Source organism: Populus alba, chromosome 14 (genome assembly GCF_005239225.2).
Source record: "Populus alba chromosome 14, ASM523922v2, whole genome shotgun sequence".
Classification (NCBI taxonomy): domain Eukaryota; kingdom Viridiplantae; phylum Streptophyta; class Magnoliopsida; order Malpighiales; family Salicaceae; genus Populus; species Populus alba.
In genome coordinates this window covers 1,371,541-1,394,413 of record NC_133297.1, presented here as the reverse complement: position 1 = coordinate 1,394,413, position 22,873 = coordinate 1,371,541, and the positions used below count along the sequence as shown (strand labels likewise).

The following is a 22,873-nucleotide window of genomic DNA, read 5'->3' as shown; positions in this document are numbered from 1 at the left end:
TCATGTTTGACGGTTAACTTAGTTTGAGGGTTAACCCAGTTAATTCAGATTTTTTTTCCTTTTCTTCGTTAGTTTTTTTCTTCCCATGGGTTTTTTTTTCTTTTTAGTTAATCTATTTAATTATCATACTTTTATGACGCAGTCTTTTATTGTGGACTACACAGTGCAATCTATAATGAAAAAGCTGATGCATTTGGTTTTTTTTCTTTGTTTTTTTTTTATTTTTTTAATTTTTTTAATATTAAATTTTTTTCTATTTAATTATCGGACTTTTACAACACGAATCCCATATTTGATTGGTTAACCCAGTTGATTCATAGTTAATTAAATTTTTTTTCTCTTTCTTCATTAGTTTTTTTCTTCTTATATGTTTTTTTCTTTATTTTTTCTTTTTAATTAATATTTTTTTATTTAATTTATTTCATTAATATTAAATTTTTCGCTATTTAGTTATCGTTTGATGCCTTTAGTTTTTTTTTCTTTTTGCTTTTTTTTCGTTTTTATGTCTTTGACTGTGAACTGCACAATGCAGTCCATAGTGAAAAAGTTGATGTCTTTTGTTTATTTTTGTTTTCCTTTTCTTTTTAGTTAATTTTTTTCTTTTAATTTAGTTTGTTAATGTTAAATTTTTTTATATTTAGTTATCAAACTTTTATGACACGGATCCCGGGTTTGATGAATTAACCTGGTTTCACAGGTTAGCCTAATTAATTCTGGGTAACCCATCAATTTATTTTTTCCTATTTAGTTATCAAACTTTCGCGGCACGAATCCAAGATTTGATGGGTCAACCTAGTTAATTCAAAAAATATATATATTTTTCCTCGTTAGTTTTTTTCTTCATGTTATTTTTTTTCTTTATTTTTTTCTTTTTAATTAATCTATTTGATTATTATACTTTTATGACATGATCTTGCAGTCAGACCCACATCCAAGGCTATTGGGTTCGGTATTGCAGTCAGACCGACTTAAACTTGAGTCATGCAAATTTAATGTTATTATTAATATTATAAATATTACTCTTAGGTTAGGTGTTGCAGCCAAACCCAAAACTCCTGGGTATAACTTTACAGAAAGACGTAACACTTTTCGACCTTAATTTTTTTTTAATATTTTTTAAGTAAAAATAAATTAACCCGCGGTATCGCGCGGGTCATGTAACTAGTAATAAAGAAAAACAAACACAAAGTTAACTTGACTTGATGTTTTTATTATTTTTTTCATAAAAAACATTTTGAATGTTTCTAATAATAATCCTGTAATATCCAGGAAGTTTCATTTTCACCCCTTCGTGGTAAATAATAAAGAAACAAACACAAAGTTAATTTGATTTGATGTTTTTATTATTTTTTTCATAAAAATCATAAAATATTCTAAATTCGTAGAAACATTGTGCAAGGACCCACGCTTTCACTTGTTTTAATATTTCTTTACGGACCATCCAACTTTTTTTCTTTCCAGGATTCCACTATCTCCTCTATCACTTAACGTAATAAATACGTTAGCTTTCGCCTTGGAATAAAGCATATGTATTTAGACTTTCGCTTTCAAGAAATGAATCTGCCATTGGATTTTCATCAGCTATTAAATGGTCATGTTTAGCGTTGAAAATGACAGGGATAATATTAGAAAACTTTTAAATTAAGAATGCCAAGTGAAAACGTTTTTTTGCTTTTTTTTTATTTAAAATATGGAGATGCAAAAGTATAGTTTAACCAGAATTATCTTGATTGGGCTGGGTTTTATAACTATATTTACAATACAATAATAAACACCCACTATTCCAAGATTGGGCTACAGCTTATCCCAAAGAAACTTGACGAACTCGGCCTTTGTGGACTTGGGACTCCAACTTTGGGACTCCAAGTTTAAGTTCAAAACTAGCTAGTCTAGCCCATGTCTACAGTCGTGATCATCTGGACCGAAGCCATGACACCAGACACACCCTGGAAAGTTAAAAAGGCTTTTCTCATGCGCGACTCCGAGGAGCCCAGGTTCTAACTTCCAGTCAACACAAACCCACCATTAAAGCACTCATTGTTTTTTGTCAATCTCAGAGTCCTTGCAAGAACATTAAAAGTGCGTTTGGCAGTGTAGTAGTGGTTGCTTTTCAAATAGCTTTTCATGTCGAAATACATGCTAATAATGTTTTTTTTATTTTTTAAAAATTATTTTTAACATCAGCACATTAAAACGATCCAAAAAATACAGACCGAACTCAATTTTAACAAAAAAAAAAATTCAAAATTTTGGCAAACACAGAATTAAACTCACTACCAAACGATCTCTAAAAAGGGTCCCTCTGGTGAAGGGATGATCATGGTAATCCGGGGGCTCAATTTTTATTAAATTTATACTTTATACATTATTTAGAGATAATTTTTTTTATATATTTATATATCTTACTTGTTAGATTCCATCTATTTATATAAATATTTATTATCTGGATATTATCTATTATTTAATATAAAATAAAATAATAATATACACACAAGACATATATAAATAAGTCGAATTTAACAATATTAATATCTTATTTATTACTTATTAACTAATAGCAGGGGTGAAGACGGGTTAACAAGGGCTCGAGCCCCTAAAAAAAGAAAAAAAAACAATATGAATATTATCCCCATATAGAAGAACAATTTTAAATTTTAAAATCAAAACTAGTAAAATTTAAGTTTTAATCATTTGAAATTTTCTTCCTCGTGATGTTAGCTACCCTTAAAGAGATTTCCTTGCTCCGCCTCTAACTTGTAACATGACTGTTAAAAAAACCTCATTCCATCAATGTTTATTCGAACAGTATCCATCAAAGCTGGTATTAGATTACCATCTCTACACTCAACCTAATCAAGCTTTTTGATGAACAGTTTACCACAACCCAGCTGAAGCTTGTCTGTGCACGCACAAGCTACTACTTACAGGAGGATCCATGAAGATCCTGTACTGGTTGAAAAAGCAATTAAGACAGGATTTTCCAGCACTTTGACAGGTGTAGAAACAAGATAACAAGATGATAATGTAATAGAGCCGACAGAACAGTTACCAACAGGAAGAAGATGATAATTAATGGAATCCCCACCAAAGGAAATGCATGAATTAAAGTTTATATAAGATGAACGCACGCGTGGAAGGCCAATCTAATCACACACAGCTCTCTTGGAATTGGTGTTGGAAAATAATAATTCTTATGTGGTGTTTATATGTTACCTAACATCGTGAATGTGAATTCTTAGTTTTTTTCTTGTATCCTGTGGGATTTATTTATTTTTATAAATTCTAAGAGTTCATTTATTTTAATAAATAATCAATAGTCAATTATAATTAATTTTACATTGCAAGCTTTCCGTGTAAGCAAGAACAATCAATTCTAATTAATTTCAAATTAATTCTACATTGCAAGCTTTCTGTATAAACAAGAGTAGAGGGAGCTCCTTCTTAGAAATAGGAGTAGAAAATATACAAATAAATGTAAAAAAAAAATTATTTGCCTTACTTGATGTTGTGCTCTTATTTCTCTAGTCTTAGGTTTTGTTGTTATGTTATGAAAATAAAATTAGGGCAAGACCTTCTGTTCATAGAAAGTATATACTTTAGAAATATTGTTGTTGAGAACTCGAAATATACATTGTACTAAAACCGTTTGCACCTATTAAAAGGCAATTTAGCTTTTAAGGACAAATGTATAATTCTCAACAACTTTATTTCTTATCATTGTTTATTATTTAAAATTCTATAATTCTACAACTAAGAACTTTATATATTTATATATACTTATCTTTTATTTAATATTTTCTTCATGTTTTTATATTATTCTTGATTACAGTTTGTTATTACTAAGCAATTTCCCTACAATTACATGCATACTGTGTTCTACCATCGTGAATGTGAATTTGATTGGTCAATTTTTTCTTGTATCTCGTGGGATTTATTTATTCTATGAATTTTAAGGATTAATTTTAATTAACCATTAATTAATCTGGTTTCATTAGATTTCTTATATTATTGATCATGCAAGTTTAATAACTGATCAATATTCAATTCTAATTGATTTTAGATTAATTCTACATCGCTTCCTGTAACAAATTAATTTAATAAATGTCAATAATAATTTAAATTAAATTATTTTTTGTCTTGTTTTTTTATTTAAAATTCTATATATAGCTCTACAAGCAAGCACTTTATATATTTGTGCTTTATCTCTTGTTCAATATTTTCTTCATATTTTTATATTATTCTTGTTATACTTTGTTCTTGCTAAACAACTTATACACCTACAATTACATGCATGCTATGTTATGCATCTTCCTCGAGCAACTGTTTCCATCTGCATAAATTAAAAGAGTCTGCGTTACAGGTGTTTAAGCACACATCAAAACAAAATCAATATCTCCACAAAATTTTCGATCCATCGATCATTACTATTTTGTACACACCGAAAACCTACAATATTAAAATATGGTTTTATTGTGTTTTTATTTATTTATGTCTTAGATTCCAGTACACGTACGCCAGTTCTCTTCTGCCCTGGGACAGGCCACCACAAAGTGACAACAATAGTAAGCATGTAAAGACGTCCAAGGTTTAGGGAAAACTACTCTCGTGTTTCTCGAAACAAATTTCCAAATCTCTTGCAAAGAAAGTACTCCATCAGCACAAATTATTGTTTCTCATGATCAACACAAGACCCACTATCAATGCACCCGCACCCAAATCTCCTACGAGGCAGAAAACACATTGTATAGATTCAACTTATCCATGGACATCAAATCATTGAAGGTTGAAGGTAAAACACTAAAAGTCACCTTCTATGGTAGGAACCCATAGTTGGAGTGGCATAAAAGAATCAACACGCGTGCTTAGAAAAGAGAAATTTAGACTCTCTTTATTTTAATATATATATCTCTGCAATGGAAAAGAAGAGATATTGCAAAAGAAGAGGATGATAGAAGATAGTGTGTGTAGTCTGTACATGCCCTGAAATGATTATGTCGAAATTCACTTGTAAATTGTAATAATCTCCCGCGTAATGATGCAAGTGTGTATTTTGCATTGAGGTAGGTCTTGATAGATTCAACAAATCGATTCAAGAAAATGACTCATAGTTTTTTTTTTAAAAACCATGGTTATAAGAAATAGTTTTTAACTAGATTAGGTGTTAATTAATTAAATATTTTTAAATATATATTTAAAATAAAAATATAGATTACATCACACCACATTATATAAACAGGGAGCGTTTGATATTGTGACATATGATGTTTTTTTAAAAGTATTTTTCTATTAAAATAAATTTTTATATATATTTTTACTAAAATTTCAACATAAACAGATTAGAAACGTAAGAAAAAAAAATCAATTTCTTCTTCTTTTTTTTTTCAAAATAAAACACAATTTTAAAACATCTTGAAAAGACATAAGTTCCCGAACCGGCCCAAGCGAATCACAACGAGAGACGTTGGGTGCTCCCCTATTCCAGCGATGTGTAAGGAATCCAACAAAAACCTCTCTTTGGACAGTAGTTGCTTCCCTTTTCCAGTGACATGGAATCCAACAAAACCTCTCTTTCGACCTAAAACTGGTTTTCAAAGTCTTTCCGTACATTAGGCAGTTGTAAAGTTGATTAGATGTTCGGTTTGGGAACACCGAGGCAATGGGCTAAAGCACTTCTCTTGAAATACGATGGCGCATGCAACTGCGCACGACCTGGCTCGGAAAGGGGCGTGGCTTGAGTTCAAGCCTCTGCTCATGCTCGTTGGAGATGATAATGGAGATTCATGGAAGCGGATGATGTATTTTTCATTGAACGCTATTATACTGTTTTCATTTCAACGGGAGGGAGGTTTCAATCCCCTTTGTCGATCTCTATCCTCGTAAAGTTATACGCCATTTTTTTCATGGCTAATTTTCATTAAAATATAAAATATTCTAAATATATGTCAAGCAAAGTTAATCAAAGTAAGATTAAAAAAACAAATGTGAAATTATAGGATATAGAGGTACCATCAACCAGATGCCAATGTACTTACTACAAATTCAATCCAAGCTATTGGAAGATGTGGAATAAATTTAAAATAAATATTTTTTTTTTACAAAGTCAAGTACAAAACTAAAAAAAATAAAAAGAAACATGATTTTTTTATTGAAGTGTTGAATTTAAAATAAAAACAACTTTAACAGAAAAAAATAAAAGAATAAGGATCAAACTGAAAATAATAACACAATATAAACTTGGGTTAAGGGGTAATGACTAAATTTACGAATATAATATATATGAATTTGAATTGAAGGTTAAAAATGAAAAGAAATAAATTTTTTTACAAAACAATCAAGGATAAAAATTAAAAATTAAAAGAAAAGGGATTGAAGTAAATATATAAAAAACTAAGAAGAACAATATGCAATTTATGGGTGGAGGTAGAAAAGAAGGAAAAACGAAAGGAAAGCCGACAAACTTTCCACTATTCAATGACATGTGCTGTACTAGAAAAAAAAAAAACACTGTGACATGTCTAAAAAGATAGCGGAAAGGGAGGTTCCATTACCAAACAGCACAATGATTAAAATGTGAGGACACCCCTTACACGCTGATATGTGTTTTGCATATGCTAACAATTTTTTAAAATTTAATACTAATTAATTTGTGTATGAATATCATAACACACTAATCAACACAACAAACAAAAATTAGTTTGTAACTTTTGAATTTTAAAAATTATAAATATGGTTAGTTATAAATAACTTTGATTTAAATTTAAATTTTGTGACAAAAATAACTTCAAATTCTAATTTAATATTTTTTAAGTAAAAAATATTTTAAAAAATAAAATCTGCCGCATTTTAAAACAGTCACTTAATACAGTATAAAACATCTTAAAATGACATTGATTAACACGAGAGATATATGAGTTTTGGGGTGTGTTTAAGAATATGGTAGCAATTGTTTTTAAAAATGTTTTTTGCTTTAAAATGCATAAAAATAATATATTTTTTATTTTTTAAAAAATTATTCTTGACATTAACATATCAAAACGATATAAAAATTTATTTCAAGCAAATTAATTTTTTTTTCAAAAAATTATGAAATACACAAATAGCTCATTTGACAATAAAACAAAAGTGATTGCTTTTTTTTTTTTCATATCCACGTCGTTATTCATTAAATAATTACATCCCGTTGAACTACAAGTTGGAAAACTCAATTAAAGAAAGATTCAAGATAAGATTTATATCACTGGTCATTGAAAGGTTCAATCTAAAAATTATATTTTATTTAAATAATCAAAGTAACATTATCTAGACCAAAAAAAATCAGAAAAAAAAATTAATTAATAGTTTGAGAACATGGTTTTGACAAAATCATGCCCACATCAACTGATTAATTCAATTTTTCGACCTACTCGGCCAATTGTTTTCATTCCTCCGTCATTTCTTTAGCCAAAACCGGTTTAGTTCCTGGATCCGGGTCCTTGGTCAATCCGGAGTCCGATATTACAACAGTGCCTTAACAAGAGAAGAACTGAGCGCGACCACATAAGCCACAGGCTCAATTCCAGAACATGTTTCTTCACGACATCTAATTGATTTTACATGCCGTATGCAGAACATTAATTGCACATCCGCCAAAAGGTCCATTACTACAGTTTTTTTTTTTTTTTTGCATTTTGATTTTTTTTAATTTAGTTTTTATATAATATATTTATGGGGATTTAAAATAAATAATTTATTTTGATTTATCTTTATATGGTTACTACAGTATCAAAAAAATATCACAACATCAAGTTGGTATTAAAAAATAAATCTCAGTATCAATATATGGTCTATTTTTTAAAAAAAATTAATTAAAAAAAAATATTAAAAAAAACTCGATTATTAAACTTTGAAGGAGTCAATAACCCGGTTTGCGAGTTTAGCAAGATAACCTTGATTGCCTTTATTTGCGGATTTAACGAGGTACCTTTTTTTCTTCTAATTGAGCTCGATTATATGATTGTTTATTTTTTTATCATATAGTTAATAAAATAGTTTTAAAAAAAAACATGTTATTAAGTTTTAGAAAGTTCATGGGTCTATTGACGTGTATGACATGTTTAACTTTTTTTATAAATTTATTTTTTTCATTTTCATCGATTGATGTTAGACTGATTGAGAATTAAGTTTTATTATTTATTTCATTTTATTTTTTATGAGGTTATCATAGTCTTAAAAAAAAATCACAGTATTGGTTTAACGCTCGATTTTTTATGATCGTCTATTTTTGTTATTATATAGTTAAATAAATAATAGTTTAGAAAAAAAAATTATTAATTCCAATGAAATCCATTACCTGGTTTACAAGTTTGACATGTTGATTTGGGTTAGCTAATTCACAGGTTTAGTGGGTTTATTTGTCAAACATGATATTATTTATTTCATTCTTATCCCATATTAGATTTGTCAAGAAATTGAATTCATAGTTTAATTTTTTTACTTTTTATAGGGTTATCACGATTTCAAATGAAAGTTTTTTTAGGGTTGATGCTTGATTTTGAAAGTGTTTAATATTATCATAAAAGTAAATAAAAATAATAAAGTTATTAAACATATTAAAGTTAATGACCCAGGTTGTTGGGTGGCTGAAATCGATCAAATCTGACATTGTCTTAAAATTAAAAAAATTATCATCTTAAATTTTTTTAAAAAAATTGTATTATTGATCATCCAAATTGTCTTTAGATTTATTTAATTGAATAATTCAATTTAGATTAGTTTTTATATGGTTTAATTTGAAATTTAAGTCAAACAAAAAGTTAAATTGATAAATTTTTAGATTGAATTGATTAATAATCAAATATTTTATAACCAATATTTTTTAAAAATCTAAAAAAAAAATCCAATACACAGCAAAGCGCCGGCGGAATGACTAATTCTATATAATAACACAGACAAGGTATGAGAATAGGAGGAAGAATGGAAAAGGTATTAGATAAGATAAGCACAATGACCCATCCAACCCGTTACAGACTTCATGGAAACTGACTTCCACAGTGTTGTACGATCCATGAACATATAACTCATTCTGCACCTACTCTCGCTCTATCTCCCTCCCTCCCTCCCTCCCTCCCTCTCTCTCAACGTCATTGTTGGCCAATATGCCTCTGCTGGGATTTGGGGACCCAATTAGCTCCATAGGTTTATCTGCAACTTTCTCACTCTGTCGGTCTGTCCTCGCAGATTATATCCCATGTCATGGAGCTTGGAAGCCTGAGCCTACTGTTCTAGCCTAGCCTGCCTCGATGACAAAAGATGGGCTCACGCTGTTTTGATTGTTACCCTTATCCCTTCATCTCGCGGGTCACTTCACTTCTATGGTCCCCTTCCCATGTAATCAAGGATCTATATAGCCAGAAATGAAGGCAAAAATAGGGGGAATGTGCATAGAGAGATTAAATGTGAGCATTAAAAGCATCTGGAAATGACACTAATCAATGGCACACATGTCTTTGCAGATCCCTATCATTATTTCTTAAATAATTACATTATATTTGACTTTATGAGGAGATAAGATTGCAGAGCTACAAAAGATTATATGATCTGATAAAGCATTTCAGTGGATTATGCCTTGGGATTTTCCTGGTCGCGTGGTGTGCTCGTGTATGCCAATAGTTACGATCAAATCTGTCGACAGAACTGTTTCTCGCATCAATTACTTATAGTTGCATGCTCTTTGTCTCTTCTGTACAGAAACCCCTCATGCTAGGTAGCTATCAAGAACATTAGAAACGGAAAACGTGCTGGGACGAAGGCACATGTGTGGTTCTTGAGCTGTGGCAGGCTAATCATGGTAAAAACGAAAGCTACGCAGTCAAGAAAACCTGCTATATGTTCATGATATCTGTGCTTCACATAGCCAAATCTCTGTCAGGGAAGGGGAGGTTTTCAAAAGAAGTGTGGGGTAGTTACTTCTGTGGCCGATGAGCTGGATGCGGAAACAAGAAAAAGAGGGGCCACGCAGTGCATTTTCTGGATGAAGGCTACCCCATTGAATCGGATTCTTGTAGATCATGCCCCTGCTGCCTTCAAATTCACAGGAGATCTCCTGTTTGAAACGTTCACGCCCAGCTTTACTATGAGGCACTTTGCACAATCTCATGATCAACAAAAAGAAATCTAGAAGAAACGACTGATTCCTGCCTTCACCTCCTGGGCTGCATGGAGTACATTTAACTGATAAGCAATTATGCAGCATCCTGCTTTAGGATTGTGTTTGATATAATTTTGTCTTTCTTTTGTCGTCACCACTAACATCAGCAGCACTATTATGGTCCTTCCCTCGTCTCGTCTTCCAACTTGCATTATTGATAATGAATAATACAGATGACTATGATATTGATTGCTGGCGCAGGCTCTACTGCTATATGGCAAAAATCCAAGTATTCTAGAATTAAAGTTTACGTGTCGAATACTCTATTGATAAATTGATTATAGTAATTTTATTTATTTATTTTTAATCAAAATGGTTGGTATCTTGAATTTGATATTTTAAAATGACTTGTACCTAATATATATAAAATAAAAAATTATGGAGGAGAGGTTTTTTTGATATTTGATATTTACAGTCGTATTGCGAGGTTTATTTCACTTATTATATTTAGCTATAGTATAGTGACAAGGCTACCTTTAAAAAACTTTAGTATATTTAACGATCTTGGTAAAATATAGATATTTTTAATTAAATCTATTCGATGAGAAATAATTTCTTCATGATTTTCTATAAAAATATATAGAATTTATAATATTAGACTTAATCATTTCTTAGATTTAAATAGTATCATATCCAATATATATGGGCTAATACACCGTCAAGCCTTTTTGTATTTGGGTTTGCTTAGCACAAAGCTTATCATACATGGGGCTTGTCAACCATGATTGGGTCTAACATTGGTCACATCCAACATGATCAAAGCATGACACATTATTATCCCAATCATAATTGGATCTAGCTAGTGTCAGACTTGACAAGTCTTTACTATAAAAAGTTTGTGTTTTAAAAAAATTATACCTATAAATTTATTTTAATCCAATATTTTTTAATAAAAAATAAACTAATAAAATCTTGTTTTGTCAATACCAAGAAATAATATACAATTACAATTTTAAAGGGTATCTCAATTCCATAAATATTCCATGATTTTTAGAATATAAAACGTTGGTACTTGTAAGCAAATTGATTAACTCTCACCCAATATATTTAAAAACTCGAAGCTAACATACCAGCATGTAACAATAAATATCAACAAAAAAAAACCTAAAATAGAAGGAAAAGTTACTGTGCCACTTCTAAAAAAATTATTTCCTATAATAGTATTTTGTAAATTAATTTCTTTGTTTTATTTTAATATCATTCTACGTTATAATTATTGGAGATCGAGCTCTTTCTCTTTTTACAAATTTATTTTTAATAGTATTATCTTATCTTAGGTTAATAACTCAGGCCGTGAGTTTAACAAGTTAACTTAATTAATTTTTTTTTTTTTTTTTTAATTGATTTTTTTTTATTAATTTTATCATTCAATATTGAGTTGATTACAAATTAAGCTTAATAATTTGTTTTGATTTTTTTTTTATAAGGTTATCCACATCTCATGACATGGATCACGAGTTCGGCAAGTTAACTCTGGTTTATTCGAGTTTTTTTTTTTTAATTTTATCTTTTAATATTAAACTGATTGAGAATTATGTTTCATAATTTGTTTCAATTTTATTCTTACAAAGTTATCTCGATCTTGTGACTTGAATAACAAGTTTGACATGTTGACTCGTGTCATTTATTGAGGTCATTTTTTAATTTAATTTCAACATTTAGTTTTCTAAGATATTCAGCTTCATAATTTGTTTTTGTTTATTTTTTATAGGGTTATTATGTTTTTATGACTCAACATGCAGATTGAAAAGTTAACTCGGATTGACCCGAATTGATCAAATGCATTTTCATTTCAGTGTTTATTTAAAAAATCCCATCTTAAATATTTATTTTAAATCGGACTACATTTTCACTGGCCATCTAGATTGTCTTTAGATCTACTAAAAATACTGAATTACATTAGATCAATCTTCACATAATTTTTTTATTACAAAAATATTAACAGCACTTAAATATCTTTTTAAGTTAAAAAAGATTTATCTCATCCACAACTGTAGCGCAATTAAATAATATAGTAACTTGTTATTTTGAATAAACAACTATCTTGATACAATTAAGGCTCTGTTTGTTTGCTGGAAAGTAGTTTTCTTTTGAAAAGTGAATTCCGAGAAAGTATTTTTCGATATTTGGTAGTGTAATGAAAAATGAGTTGGAAAACATTTTGTTTGGTTATGTTATGGGAAAATAATAATATTAATATTTTATTTTTCTCAAGCTTATTAAAATAATGAGAAACAAATCTTACAAGTTAAAAGGTTGAATGAGACCAAAATAAAAAAAAATTAAAAAAAATTTAGCTCATTAAATCAATCTTTGGTTCAAATAGCAAAAAAATAATGATGTGACAAATCTCGCCTGAAAAATTTCTTTTATAAAAATAAGGCAAATGTTTACCCGGAAAGCAATTTTAAAAAAAAAAAAATTACAAATGTCAAATTTAAAAAAAAAAAAAAAAAAGAAATTGTAATAAAAAATTTATTTAAAATAGTATTTTTTATTTATTTTATATTTTAATATTTATATTTATTTAAAAAATTGAACTTTCATAATATTTTTTTTTAGTTTATTTTTTTAATGAGATTATTTGAGGATTATGACTCGAATTGAAAATTTAATAAGTTAACATGATTGACTCGAGTTTTTTTACCTTTATTTAATTAATTTTTTAATTTTATTATTTTAAAAATAACATGTTAACCAAAATTAATCTAAATTGATCTAATAAATTATCATATCAATATTTATATAAAAAAATTATCTTAATATTTATTTTATATCAAACTATATTTTCATTGTTATTATTCGTATTGCTTCCAGACTCACCAAAAATATCAAATCATGCTAGTTAAATTTTATATTTTATTAGAAAAAACATTATAATGACTAGAAACATTAATAAAACTCGCACCATATGACGGCCAATAATATAGTGGGAACAATGGCAACAGCACTATGGGCATTTCAGTTTTTGTCCATTGTCAAATCAAAGAAGCAGATGGATTGAAAATGGGGGGTCCTTGAGGGTAATATAATCTGCATATATTATTCTTCCTTTAAAGGATATGGTGCAAGGATGACAACAATGCCATCAGGGAGTTCACCCCCTTTGCGCTTGCCCCAGTAACATTACAGGCACACCTCGAATCAGGGGCACAAGCCCATATATGTAATGATTCTCAGTTGTGTTCCCTAATAATATTTCATTGTGTGTTTATATAACAATTCTCTTTGAATTTATTTTTTAAAAATCACTTATTCGAAGTTACATAAACTTATATTTAATAAAAATTTATATAATCATTAACTTTAGAATTTATATTGATCCGAACATTCATTTTAATAAAAAAAATTATAACCAAACTTATTAAATTCTTCTGTTCATAATCCATTCTAAAAATCAACAGTTTGCACAGAGTAATAAAAAATCGTTATTTTAAGATTTTTTTAAATTAAAATAATATCATTTCTATTTTATTTTAAAAAATAATTAAATTTTGATCGGTCGTATTGATAACGAAAAAACTCCTAGTCATTTTTTTTTAAAACTCAGTTCAGAGCAAATCTCCAGTTCATGATTCGTGGGACCGATTTGCTCTGAAGTAGTTTTAAAAGCACATATTTTATATAAATATAATAAATTAAGAAAAACAATTTCTTTCAAATGATAATCTCAAAATTGTAGCTAAGAGTTTGTGACAACCGTACCAATCCATGGGTGGATCGCTCAAGATCTGTTCCAAATAAAATGACTCGCAACACTATCCTATATTTTGTGTCCTAACATGTACGGTCCACGTAGCTATATAAATAGCACTTATCCATGCTTGCAAACCAACACCACCCGGCACACCTACGCCTGCGCAGCCCCACTCCTTGACCTTCATTCATGTGCTCGCCACAGAAGAGAGTGGCCTCTCCCTCCCTATCTCCAATAGCATCTTTCACTCTATCAGAGACGTAGTCTCGCTTCCTCGAAACCCCATTTTATCACCTCGCTCTTTCATAAATGAGTAGCCTCATCCTAGACGCTCTCAATGTCCGTGTTCAAGGCGAGGGTGACAAAGTTCTGGTGTTTGCCCATGGGGTTGGCACTGACCAATCCGCTTGGCAACGCATTCTCCCCTTTTTCACACCATACTATCGTGTAATCCTCTTTGATCTTGTATGCGCTGGTAGTGTCAATCCTGATCATTTCAATTTTAGACGATGCACCAATCTTGAAGCTTATGTTGATGACTTGCTCAACATTCTTGACGCTCTTGGCGTTGACCGTTGCTTTTATGTGGGACACTCTGTTTCTGCTATGATCGGTATACTGGCATCCATTAGGCGTCCGGAGCTCTTCATCAAGCTGATTCTCATCGGAGCATCACCAAGGTAAAAGCTTCATACACCCAATTTTGCATTTACCCAAAAAAGCTGTGTTCTTTTTTAATCTTTAAACATTGACTTGGTATTGTTGTGTGTGCCTGTGCGATCAATCGGTGGTTTATTTAGATTTAGCTGAGAAATCGGTTTACTGACCCAAGTTTTTTCTTGACATTTTACGCAATCAGGTTTCTGAATGACGAAGATTACCATGGAGGATTTGAGCAAGAGGAAATTGAGTCTGTTTTTCAAGCAATGGAGGCTAATTATGAGGCTTGGGTCAATGGTTTTGCACCATTAGCAGTTGGAGCTGATGTACCCCTTGCTGTCAGAGAATTTACTCGGACCCTTTTCAATATGAGACCAGATATAACACTATTTGTGTCAAGGACCGTTTTTAACAGTGATCTAAGAGGGATACTAGGCCTAGTCAAAGCACCATGCTGTATAATCCAGACATCTAAGGATGTATCTGTCCCAGCATCAGTGGCCGAGTACTTGAAGAACCATTTGGGTGGCGAAAATACTGTGGTAACGTTAAGTACTGAAGGGCATTTGCCCCATCTAAGTGCACCGGCTATGTTGGCACCGGCCATCAAGCGAGCCCTTTCCCGATGAGTGGTTTTTTCTTGTGCGTGGGTCGGGGGCGATATCTAGGCTCACAGCAGCTAGAGTGGGGTAAAATGGTGGCATCTGATGAATAATTTGTGGACAGTAGTCCTGAGATTCTTAAGAAAAGGATAAGATTAGCCACGTGATAGTCACGTGATGATGTATGCTTCTTTCTCTTCCTCTTTTCTTGTTGTTTCTCTTGCCTTTCATCTTTGAATCGGACGCAAGCAAGTGGAAAGAAATTAATGAGATGCAATTAATGCTTCTACTTTGGGTGCTCTAGATTTTCCAGGTTTTGATTTTTCGCTCCTCGAGCAAGAAAAATCGCCGCTGATATGTGTGTGCATCTTTTTTGAGGGTATCAATTCAGTGTTTGATGGCCAAGATCCAAATTATGCATGACCCGCCACTTGACTTGTCCTTAGCAAGTATAATTGTTATGCTCTTTGATTTGATTTGGCTGGTCGATCATTTGATAAATTTGAAATAGAGTTGAATAAACAAGATTTTAACTCCAATTAATTAATTATTAATTTACGATTCGAGTGTTTTTGTTGACCCCGTCAAATCTTATTAAATAAATATCAAGAAAAAAAACACTGTTATTTTAATAATAAAAAAAAACACAACCAGCCTTCCTGTGACATGAGAGTTGATCTAAGAATCCAAATTCTTCTCCGTGTCTGTTTTTGAAACCGAAATCTTACAACTATGACTTGCATTTAATTTATATGATCTTCCGAGCAATCCGTTGCTATAAATCTTATTTCTTTATGGGTTCTTGACGTGTGGATTTGTCCTTCCTTTTTGGCAATTTTTTCCCCGAGGAGTGTCATTCGAGCAGGAGCTAATTCAAAGGTCACGTCCTCGATCCATAACAGCTCTACCTGTCTATTTGAGATCGGAAGGCTCCAATCAGTGAGTTAAAAAGAGGAAAAAAATGATTTTAAAGGACAAGCATCTCAATACCTAACCATGAAAAATCAATTTTGCAGGACGTTAAAAGAATGGCTTGCGAGTGCTCTCTTTCTTTCCCTGTTAAAAGAAACCTAAAAAGCTTTCCCAGCTTTATTAGCCTCGCAATCCCTTACGTATTCCATCTCGACAACATCCGAAAATAATTCCTAGAGTTTATTATAAGACACTATAAAAATATCAAATGAAAAGGAAATTTTTATAAAATAGCTTGTATATATAAATGTATTTGAAGGGTTGACTTTTAAATTATACAAACATATTGATATGAAATAGTATTATTTTTCTCTATAAATATTTTAATATGTCTATTTATGTTTGTCAAAAAATAACTGAAATTATTAAAAAACTTATAAAAAATGGTTTTTATAAGTTTTAAGGGTTTGTTATGTCCTTGAGGTATATTACTTTATTTCTATAACAAATATAATTTAATATTTAAAAGAAAAAATTGATAGATTTTCACACAGAATTTTCCAAGTAAAAGAAAAGCGAGAGTAAAAAAACGGAAAGCATGGAACATGCACGCAAACAACGATAGTACGCCAGGCGTGGAAAAAGCATTCCAGCATTTTTTGCTTTCTTGAACTTTAGCAGATGGTAACTTATTCCTGTCTCGCAGTCATAATTGTTAAAGTTGGAGTAACTCGACATGCTGATTCGGAAAATTCAAAGCTCATAATTTAATTTTAATTGGATTTTTAATGAGCGTTTGTAATTAACTGGGTGTGTCATGCGGCACACGTAACTAACAAAGTTGATTGGACAAGACATTCATCAAATAAAATTTCGCTAATAAAAAAAAAAATATCATTTTAATAAAAATATAATATGATGACGTCCATTCAAGCCCTACATTATACGTAGATCTCTTAAAAGATATCGTTCTATTAGAATTATATAGTAATTTTTATTGTTTTAATAAGATATTTTCTTGAATGTTGAGATTTTTTTATTATTGATGAAGTATCTGAATCAATTTATGTGTATCTCAGTTAATTTTTATGGGTTCTGAAATTAACTATTATGTAAATTTTTTTTAGTAAATATTAAGATTTTTATATTTATAAATAATTATAGGATTTTTTCTTGGTGAATATAAGATAAGTAACACCATCATGAATCTTTAAGAGTTTGGATAATGGTGTATGATTGACGTTTTTATTGACGAAAGTATATATTATCACGGAACCACATATATTAATATATAGATTATTTTATCCTTTTAAAAAACCCTTCTTCAAAAAAGAGATGTCTTTTATGTTTATAAGCGACAAGACCTTTGTTCTGATATGAGATTAGTATCATCATCATTATCTAATAGCCGAATCCTTTTCTGAATTAGTATTCCGGTCATGTCTGACAGCTTTACTAATCCCTCAACCTCTTCCTTTTGTCTCGTGGATTGATTCCTTGCTCGTCCTCTAACTAATTATTTAATTTGTTTTGAATAAAAGAGAGCCCAACAGGCTCTAATTAATTAGTACTATTGCTATGTTTCGGCTTTTGAGGATTCGAATAACTAAAACTAATTAAGTCATTAACGGTTCTAGTGCACTTGTGTATACTTGAAGCTACCACGACTTCGTTGCTGAATTTGGAACAAATAGAAATCCACTCATATTTGCAACTGATTATATTTTATTTGATTTGAATTTTTATATAAAAAAAAAATTAATTAAAATTTTTAAAAAATATATCAAAATTAAACTGAAACCAATTCAAACCAATTGATTTTAATTTAGTTAAAAAAAAAAAAGAGTTTTGGCTCAATTTTTCCAGTTTTTTCTGTTCTGACTTGGTTTGGTTTGATTTTTTTTCGGTTTGAGTTCGATTCGGTTTAGTTTTTTCAGTTTCAGCTTATAAACCGAGCTAGTCGATGTTTTCAAAAATTCTAATTAGTTCAATCATTTTTTTTTATAACTCGGTTTTTTCAGTTATTTTTTTATGATTTTTTCAATTTAATCAATTTTTTAATTTTTTTTTAACTCACCTCTAATCACTACGATACAACTTCACTTATTTTCTGTGACAAAATGTAAAATCACTCATCGTTCATGAACCTTAGGTTATGGAAACATATTCGAGAATTTATAGAATATTAACTTCAAGTGGCTGTGATATCTTTCCCATCATGAGATTATGATTTAGATAACATCTTCTTGTTGTTCTGGATTTAATTTTACAATTTAATTTGTCTTTATCCCATCAACCAATGCATGTTTCTCTTCTGTCTCTTCTGGAGGATACCAATCAAACTCAACCATGAACATATTTGGTATGGAATTAATGGGTTTTAATTAAAAAAATAATAATAACAATTTTAGTTTGTGTGGTGAAAAAAGAAAAACAGTAAAGGGATCAAGATCTAAACCCAGGGAGATTATTTTTTTAACCTTGAGCGCGAGGGGGGGGAGATTTTTAAGGATAAAGGTTTTTATTTTTTTATTTCTTTCTCGGAACTATAACTCATTTCTTACACCTTGTTCATCCTAACATTTAATATGCCTTATCTATTCTTTTCCTTTTTAATTAAAATTATTTTTTAACCCTCTTCTGAAAAATATTTTCTTAAAAAAAAAACAGTCTCCATCCTTTTGATTACTTGAGTACTATTCTCTCCATTTTCTGACCTCTTTCCAAAACGTAGTTTTTGGAAGTATTTGAGAGTGGATTTTAATATGTTTTTCATTAAAATTTTAATTTTATAGTTTAAAATTAATATTTTTAGTTTTTTTAATATGGTAATATGAAAAATAAATTTTTAAAAAAATATTATTTTAAAACACATGAAAATTGAACCAGCTGTCTTCAAGTACGAGGGGCCGTTATTATGCCGCCGGGGTAGCCCAATTTAAACACGAAACAGGATGAGTGGGCCTTTTTGCTTATTAGGGAAGGAAGTAGTGTTGATGAGAAGATATCCAATGGCCTCGAAGAAGGAGGAAGTTTCAAATTATCGGCAGCCCGGTTCTCAACTTCTCATGGACCCTAAAACCACACCAAATCTTAGGGTGGCTCAAAAACTGGAACCCCGTGATGGTCAAAATGATCTTCGTTGGTCTTCCGAAACTTTACCTGGAAAAAAAAAAAACACGTTTTATAAGGAAAAGAAATCCAAAGGTTCATATCTGCTCTCTTCCCTTCGCCCCTGGAGAATCGTTAATTGATCCCTTTATTTTTAACAAAATAATTAGTTAATATTTTATTTTGAAAACCTGATATTAAGTTCTTGTGTTTTGGCATTTGATTGTAGTTTGGAGTTCGTATTAGTTTTTTAATCACAATTAAATTATTATTTTAAAATACTCTCCATTTGTAAAACTAGAAGTGCATTTGAAAAGGGTGATTTGGAGATTTTTAATTACAGATAAATATTTTTTTTTCTTGCCTGAATTAACTTATTCTCTGTCTTTCATTAATGACTTGTCTTATCGTAGTGCATTGAATGATGATAAATTAGCTGAGTAACAAAATAAATGTAGTTTTGATCGTGGCCCTACAGCCTCCTGCTATCCATGACTTGTTTTGATCACTGATGGCATGCTTTAACATTCTGGCACGTTGTCGTATTTATTGCATACACTTCCTCCTCAACATTTTAGCCAATGATTTATTAATATAAAATATAAATTGGTTCGAGTTAAAAAAAAATATATATAAATATATATTTGATCTGAAAAAATAAAAAAGATTGACTTGCAATTTAGACTTGAATCGATTAAAATTTAATTCTCAATCATTGACTTAATTTAAAAATAATATATAAAAAAATTCTATAAATTAATTCAAGTGAGCTTTAAAAATATGATTTCAGTATTGTCAACTACGAGTATGGGATTTAAATAAATCTCCTTTTAGCATTTCAATTGACACTCAAGGTCTTGTCACATAGCAACTGTTCCCTTCACCAATTGACATGTTCCTAACGCTATGAGCATGTTCTCGGCGCCATGAGTCCGGACTCAGTGCCCTGAACCGGGTTGATCATGGATATTGTCCATCGATATAGAGCATCAGGCCATGGTTGATGAAAGAAAATAAAAAGAAAGCGTGAAAAAATACAAGTATCCTGGATATTTATATATTTATTTATTTACTCGTTTATGTGTTTGATTCTCGTTCTTTCTTTCTTCTTCCTCTCACCCTTTTTTTTTTGTCCATCTTTTTATTTCACTTAATTATGTATCATTACTCCCTACTTCCTCTCTATTTTTGTTTTTGTTTAGAATGTTTGATTTGTTTAAATTATAGTGCTTTATTTGTTTTTAAAAATCTTAAAACAATATTATAATGGATTAACATGTTTTATTTTTACCAGCATTCTTATTTAAAAGGATCAAAAACCAAGTGATAACATAACATCTTTAGTTCAATCAAGCGTATGAATTACTAGACCTTGTATATAAACATATATATAGGCCTACACACATGTGTAGGTCTGGTCCTTTGATTCATCCTATCTATTAAGTCATGGATATTTATAATATATATAGGTCTCGTAACATTGATATTATGTATTTATTATGTATCAACCATTAAGTAACTACACTAGAAAAATTAAATTAGATTGTCACAACAAATAAATTAATCAAATATTTAATATATAAGTTTTTTTTCTTGAATTCTTTAGATTTTCTTAGGATTTCATAACATTATTTATATTTTTAAAAAAATTAGATTCACTCGAATGAAGCCGTTTGGGAATGAGATGCAAACCGTGTTCTTAAAAAAATTAATTTTGTTTTTTTGCTAAAATAAAATTTTTTATATTTTTTGGATTATTTTGATTGGATGATCTCAAAAATTATATTAAAAATATAAAAAATATATTATTTTAATATATTTTAAAATAAAAAATATTTTTTTAAAAAAACCACAAATATATTCAGCCAAAAATTCTTTAATTTCATGATTCAAATTTAGACTTGATCAATTTCCAAGTGGTCCTTTGTATCACAGGACGCGGTTAGGTACCAAGTTGCTCTTGTAGGATGTAGAGTTTACCACATATGAAATCTTTTAATGATATACTTTATCCATGGTTTAGTCATGTCAATAGGTCAGCTTCTTGATATAGATCAACTTCTTTGAATAAATTAACAGAAAAAAGTGGTATAAATTTGTTTTATTTCCCTTGACAAGGTCCTTATCAACCAACCAAGACACGTATCTTACTTCCACCCATTGGTTCATAATTTATATATTACATAGAGTCGAGAACCTCCCTAATCGAGCAGCAGAGATCGTTCCTTCGACAGTGAACTGCAAATAAAAAAATGAAACCTGAACAATATGCTCTTCCACTTAACATTAAAAATTGAATTTCTGACTGGGGTCTGGTGATGGCCCGAGCACTGGTTAGCCGAGCTAACGCAATTAAAAGTTTTAAAACTGGTTCAGCTGATGCAACGAACCCACTAGGGTGACTTGACTGCCACTGTTGCTTTCCACTACCCCATTAAATATCTACTGGAACAATATTATACAAATAGCGAAAGCTGCCATGAAACCAGCCGAGAAAAGAAAACGATAACATCCATTGTTGACTCCGGTAATCCCTCCATTTTCCCGGTCTACGTCAGTTCAAGCGTCGACATCAGCAAGGAAAATTGAACCTCTCGAGTTGGACAAATCTCTCAGTTGAGAATATAGCCCGAGGCACCTCTAGTTTTCTTATCTGTTGAACAAATCAAGCTTCACCTCAAGCTCGCGTCCGTTTGTCTACGAAACTGTGTTTCAAAAAAAAAAATTTTTTTTTTTTATTTGAACCACCACTAATTGTCCACCTGCATTGTGGTAATTCATGTTTTTCAAATTATTCTTTGTTTGGAAAGAATGTTAAAATAATTATTTTAAAAGTGTTCTTGATTTGTTGATTTTGAATTGAAAAAAATATTATTTTAATATATTTTTAATTGTATTTAGTTTGAACAAATATTAAATTAATATTTTTATGCTTTTGAAATTAAAGCTAAGATTAAAAAGTATTTTAATATATTTTTAAAAAACATAATTTCAAGCTAGATCGGGCGACACAAGGGTAAAATAAACTTTCTAAATGAGGCACTGGTTACGCCTAGCACCAACCAATAAACAGGAAGCTTGATGAACCGGAAAAGTGTCCAGTTCAAAAGAGTAACATTCACTCGGAAGAATTTAAAGAAAGAAATGATGGTTATTAGAAAATTCAGAAAAGAAAAAACAAGATGTTAGAGTAGTAGCCATCAAGGCATCGAATGTGGGACCCAGATAAAGACACCGTGACTAACGTGATCATAACTAAAGACTCGATGCTCGCCGTTCAACAAACAAAAAGATGTCTTAAGGATTTTAATATTTTTTATATCTTTAAACAAATAGGATGAATTACGCTTTAAATTTTATTATTTAAATTAGAAGATGAAGGTAAAATATCCAAGTATTTACATTAATTCGATCTTCATCGTATATATTAAATTATAATCATTTAATTTAAATTCATTAGATATAGTGATTATATCCTCTTAGAAATATATAGAAGATTCACACGCATGATGATTTGATAATCCAAAATCAACTTTTATTTGAACATAAGCTTCTTTACGACTCTCGTCCACGAGTTCCTCGTGGAATGGTTCAATAGGAAGCACCAACGACTCTTCGAAAGTTCCTGTAACTCTCCCCTCTCGACATGCAACTATGGATTGTTATTTTATTTTGTTCAGTTCATACCCCCCCCCCTTTTTCTTT

The 22,873-nt window shown here is 30.2% G+C and overlaps 1 protein-coding gene across 1 annotated transcript; it reads left to right on the top strand.

The window, feature by feature from the left end:
- The first annotated feature begins 14,007 nt into the window (after positions 1-14,007).
- Positions 14,008-15,437, top strand: LOC118036782 (probable strigolactone esterase DAD2). The gene is made up of 2 exons (XM_035042609.2): positions 14,008-14,563; positions 14,743-15,437. Exons 1-2 carry the CDS (start codon positions 14,193-14,195, stop codon positions 15,170-15,172), a joined length of 801 nt encoding a protein of 266 aa, XP_034898500.1. The 5' UTR covers positions 14,008-14,192; the 3' UTR covers positions 15,173-15,437.
- The last annotated feature ends 7,436 nt before the right edge of the window (positions 15,438-22,873 follow it).

Excerpts from the sequence above, each read along its gene's own strand:
- LOC118036782 (XM_035042609.2), top strand. The coding sequence starts at position 14,193 with ATGAGTAGCCTCATCCTAGACGCTCTCAATGTCCGTGTTCAAGGCGAG. Across the intron at positions 14,564-14,742 it reads CTCATCGGAGCATCACCAAG|GTTTCTGAATGACGAAGATT; the intron begins GTAAAAGCTTCA and ends TTACGCAATCAG.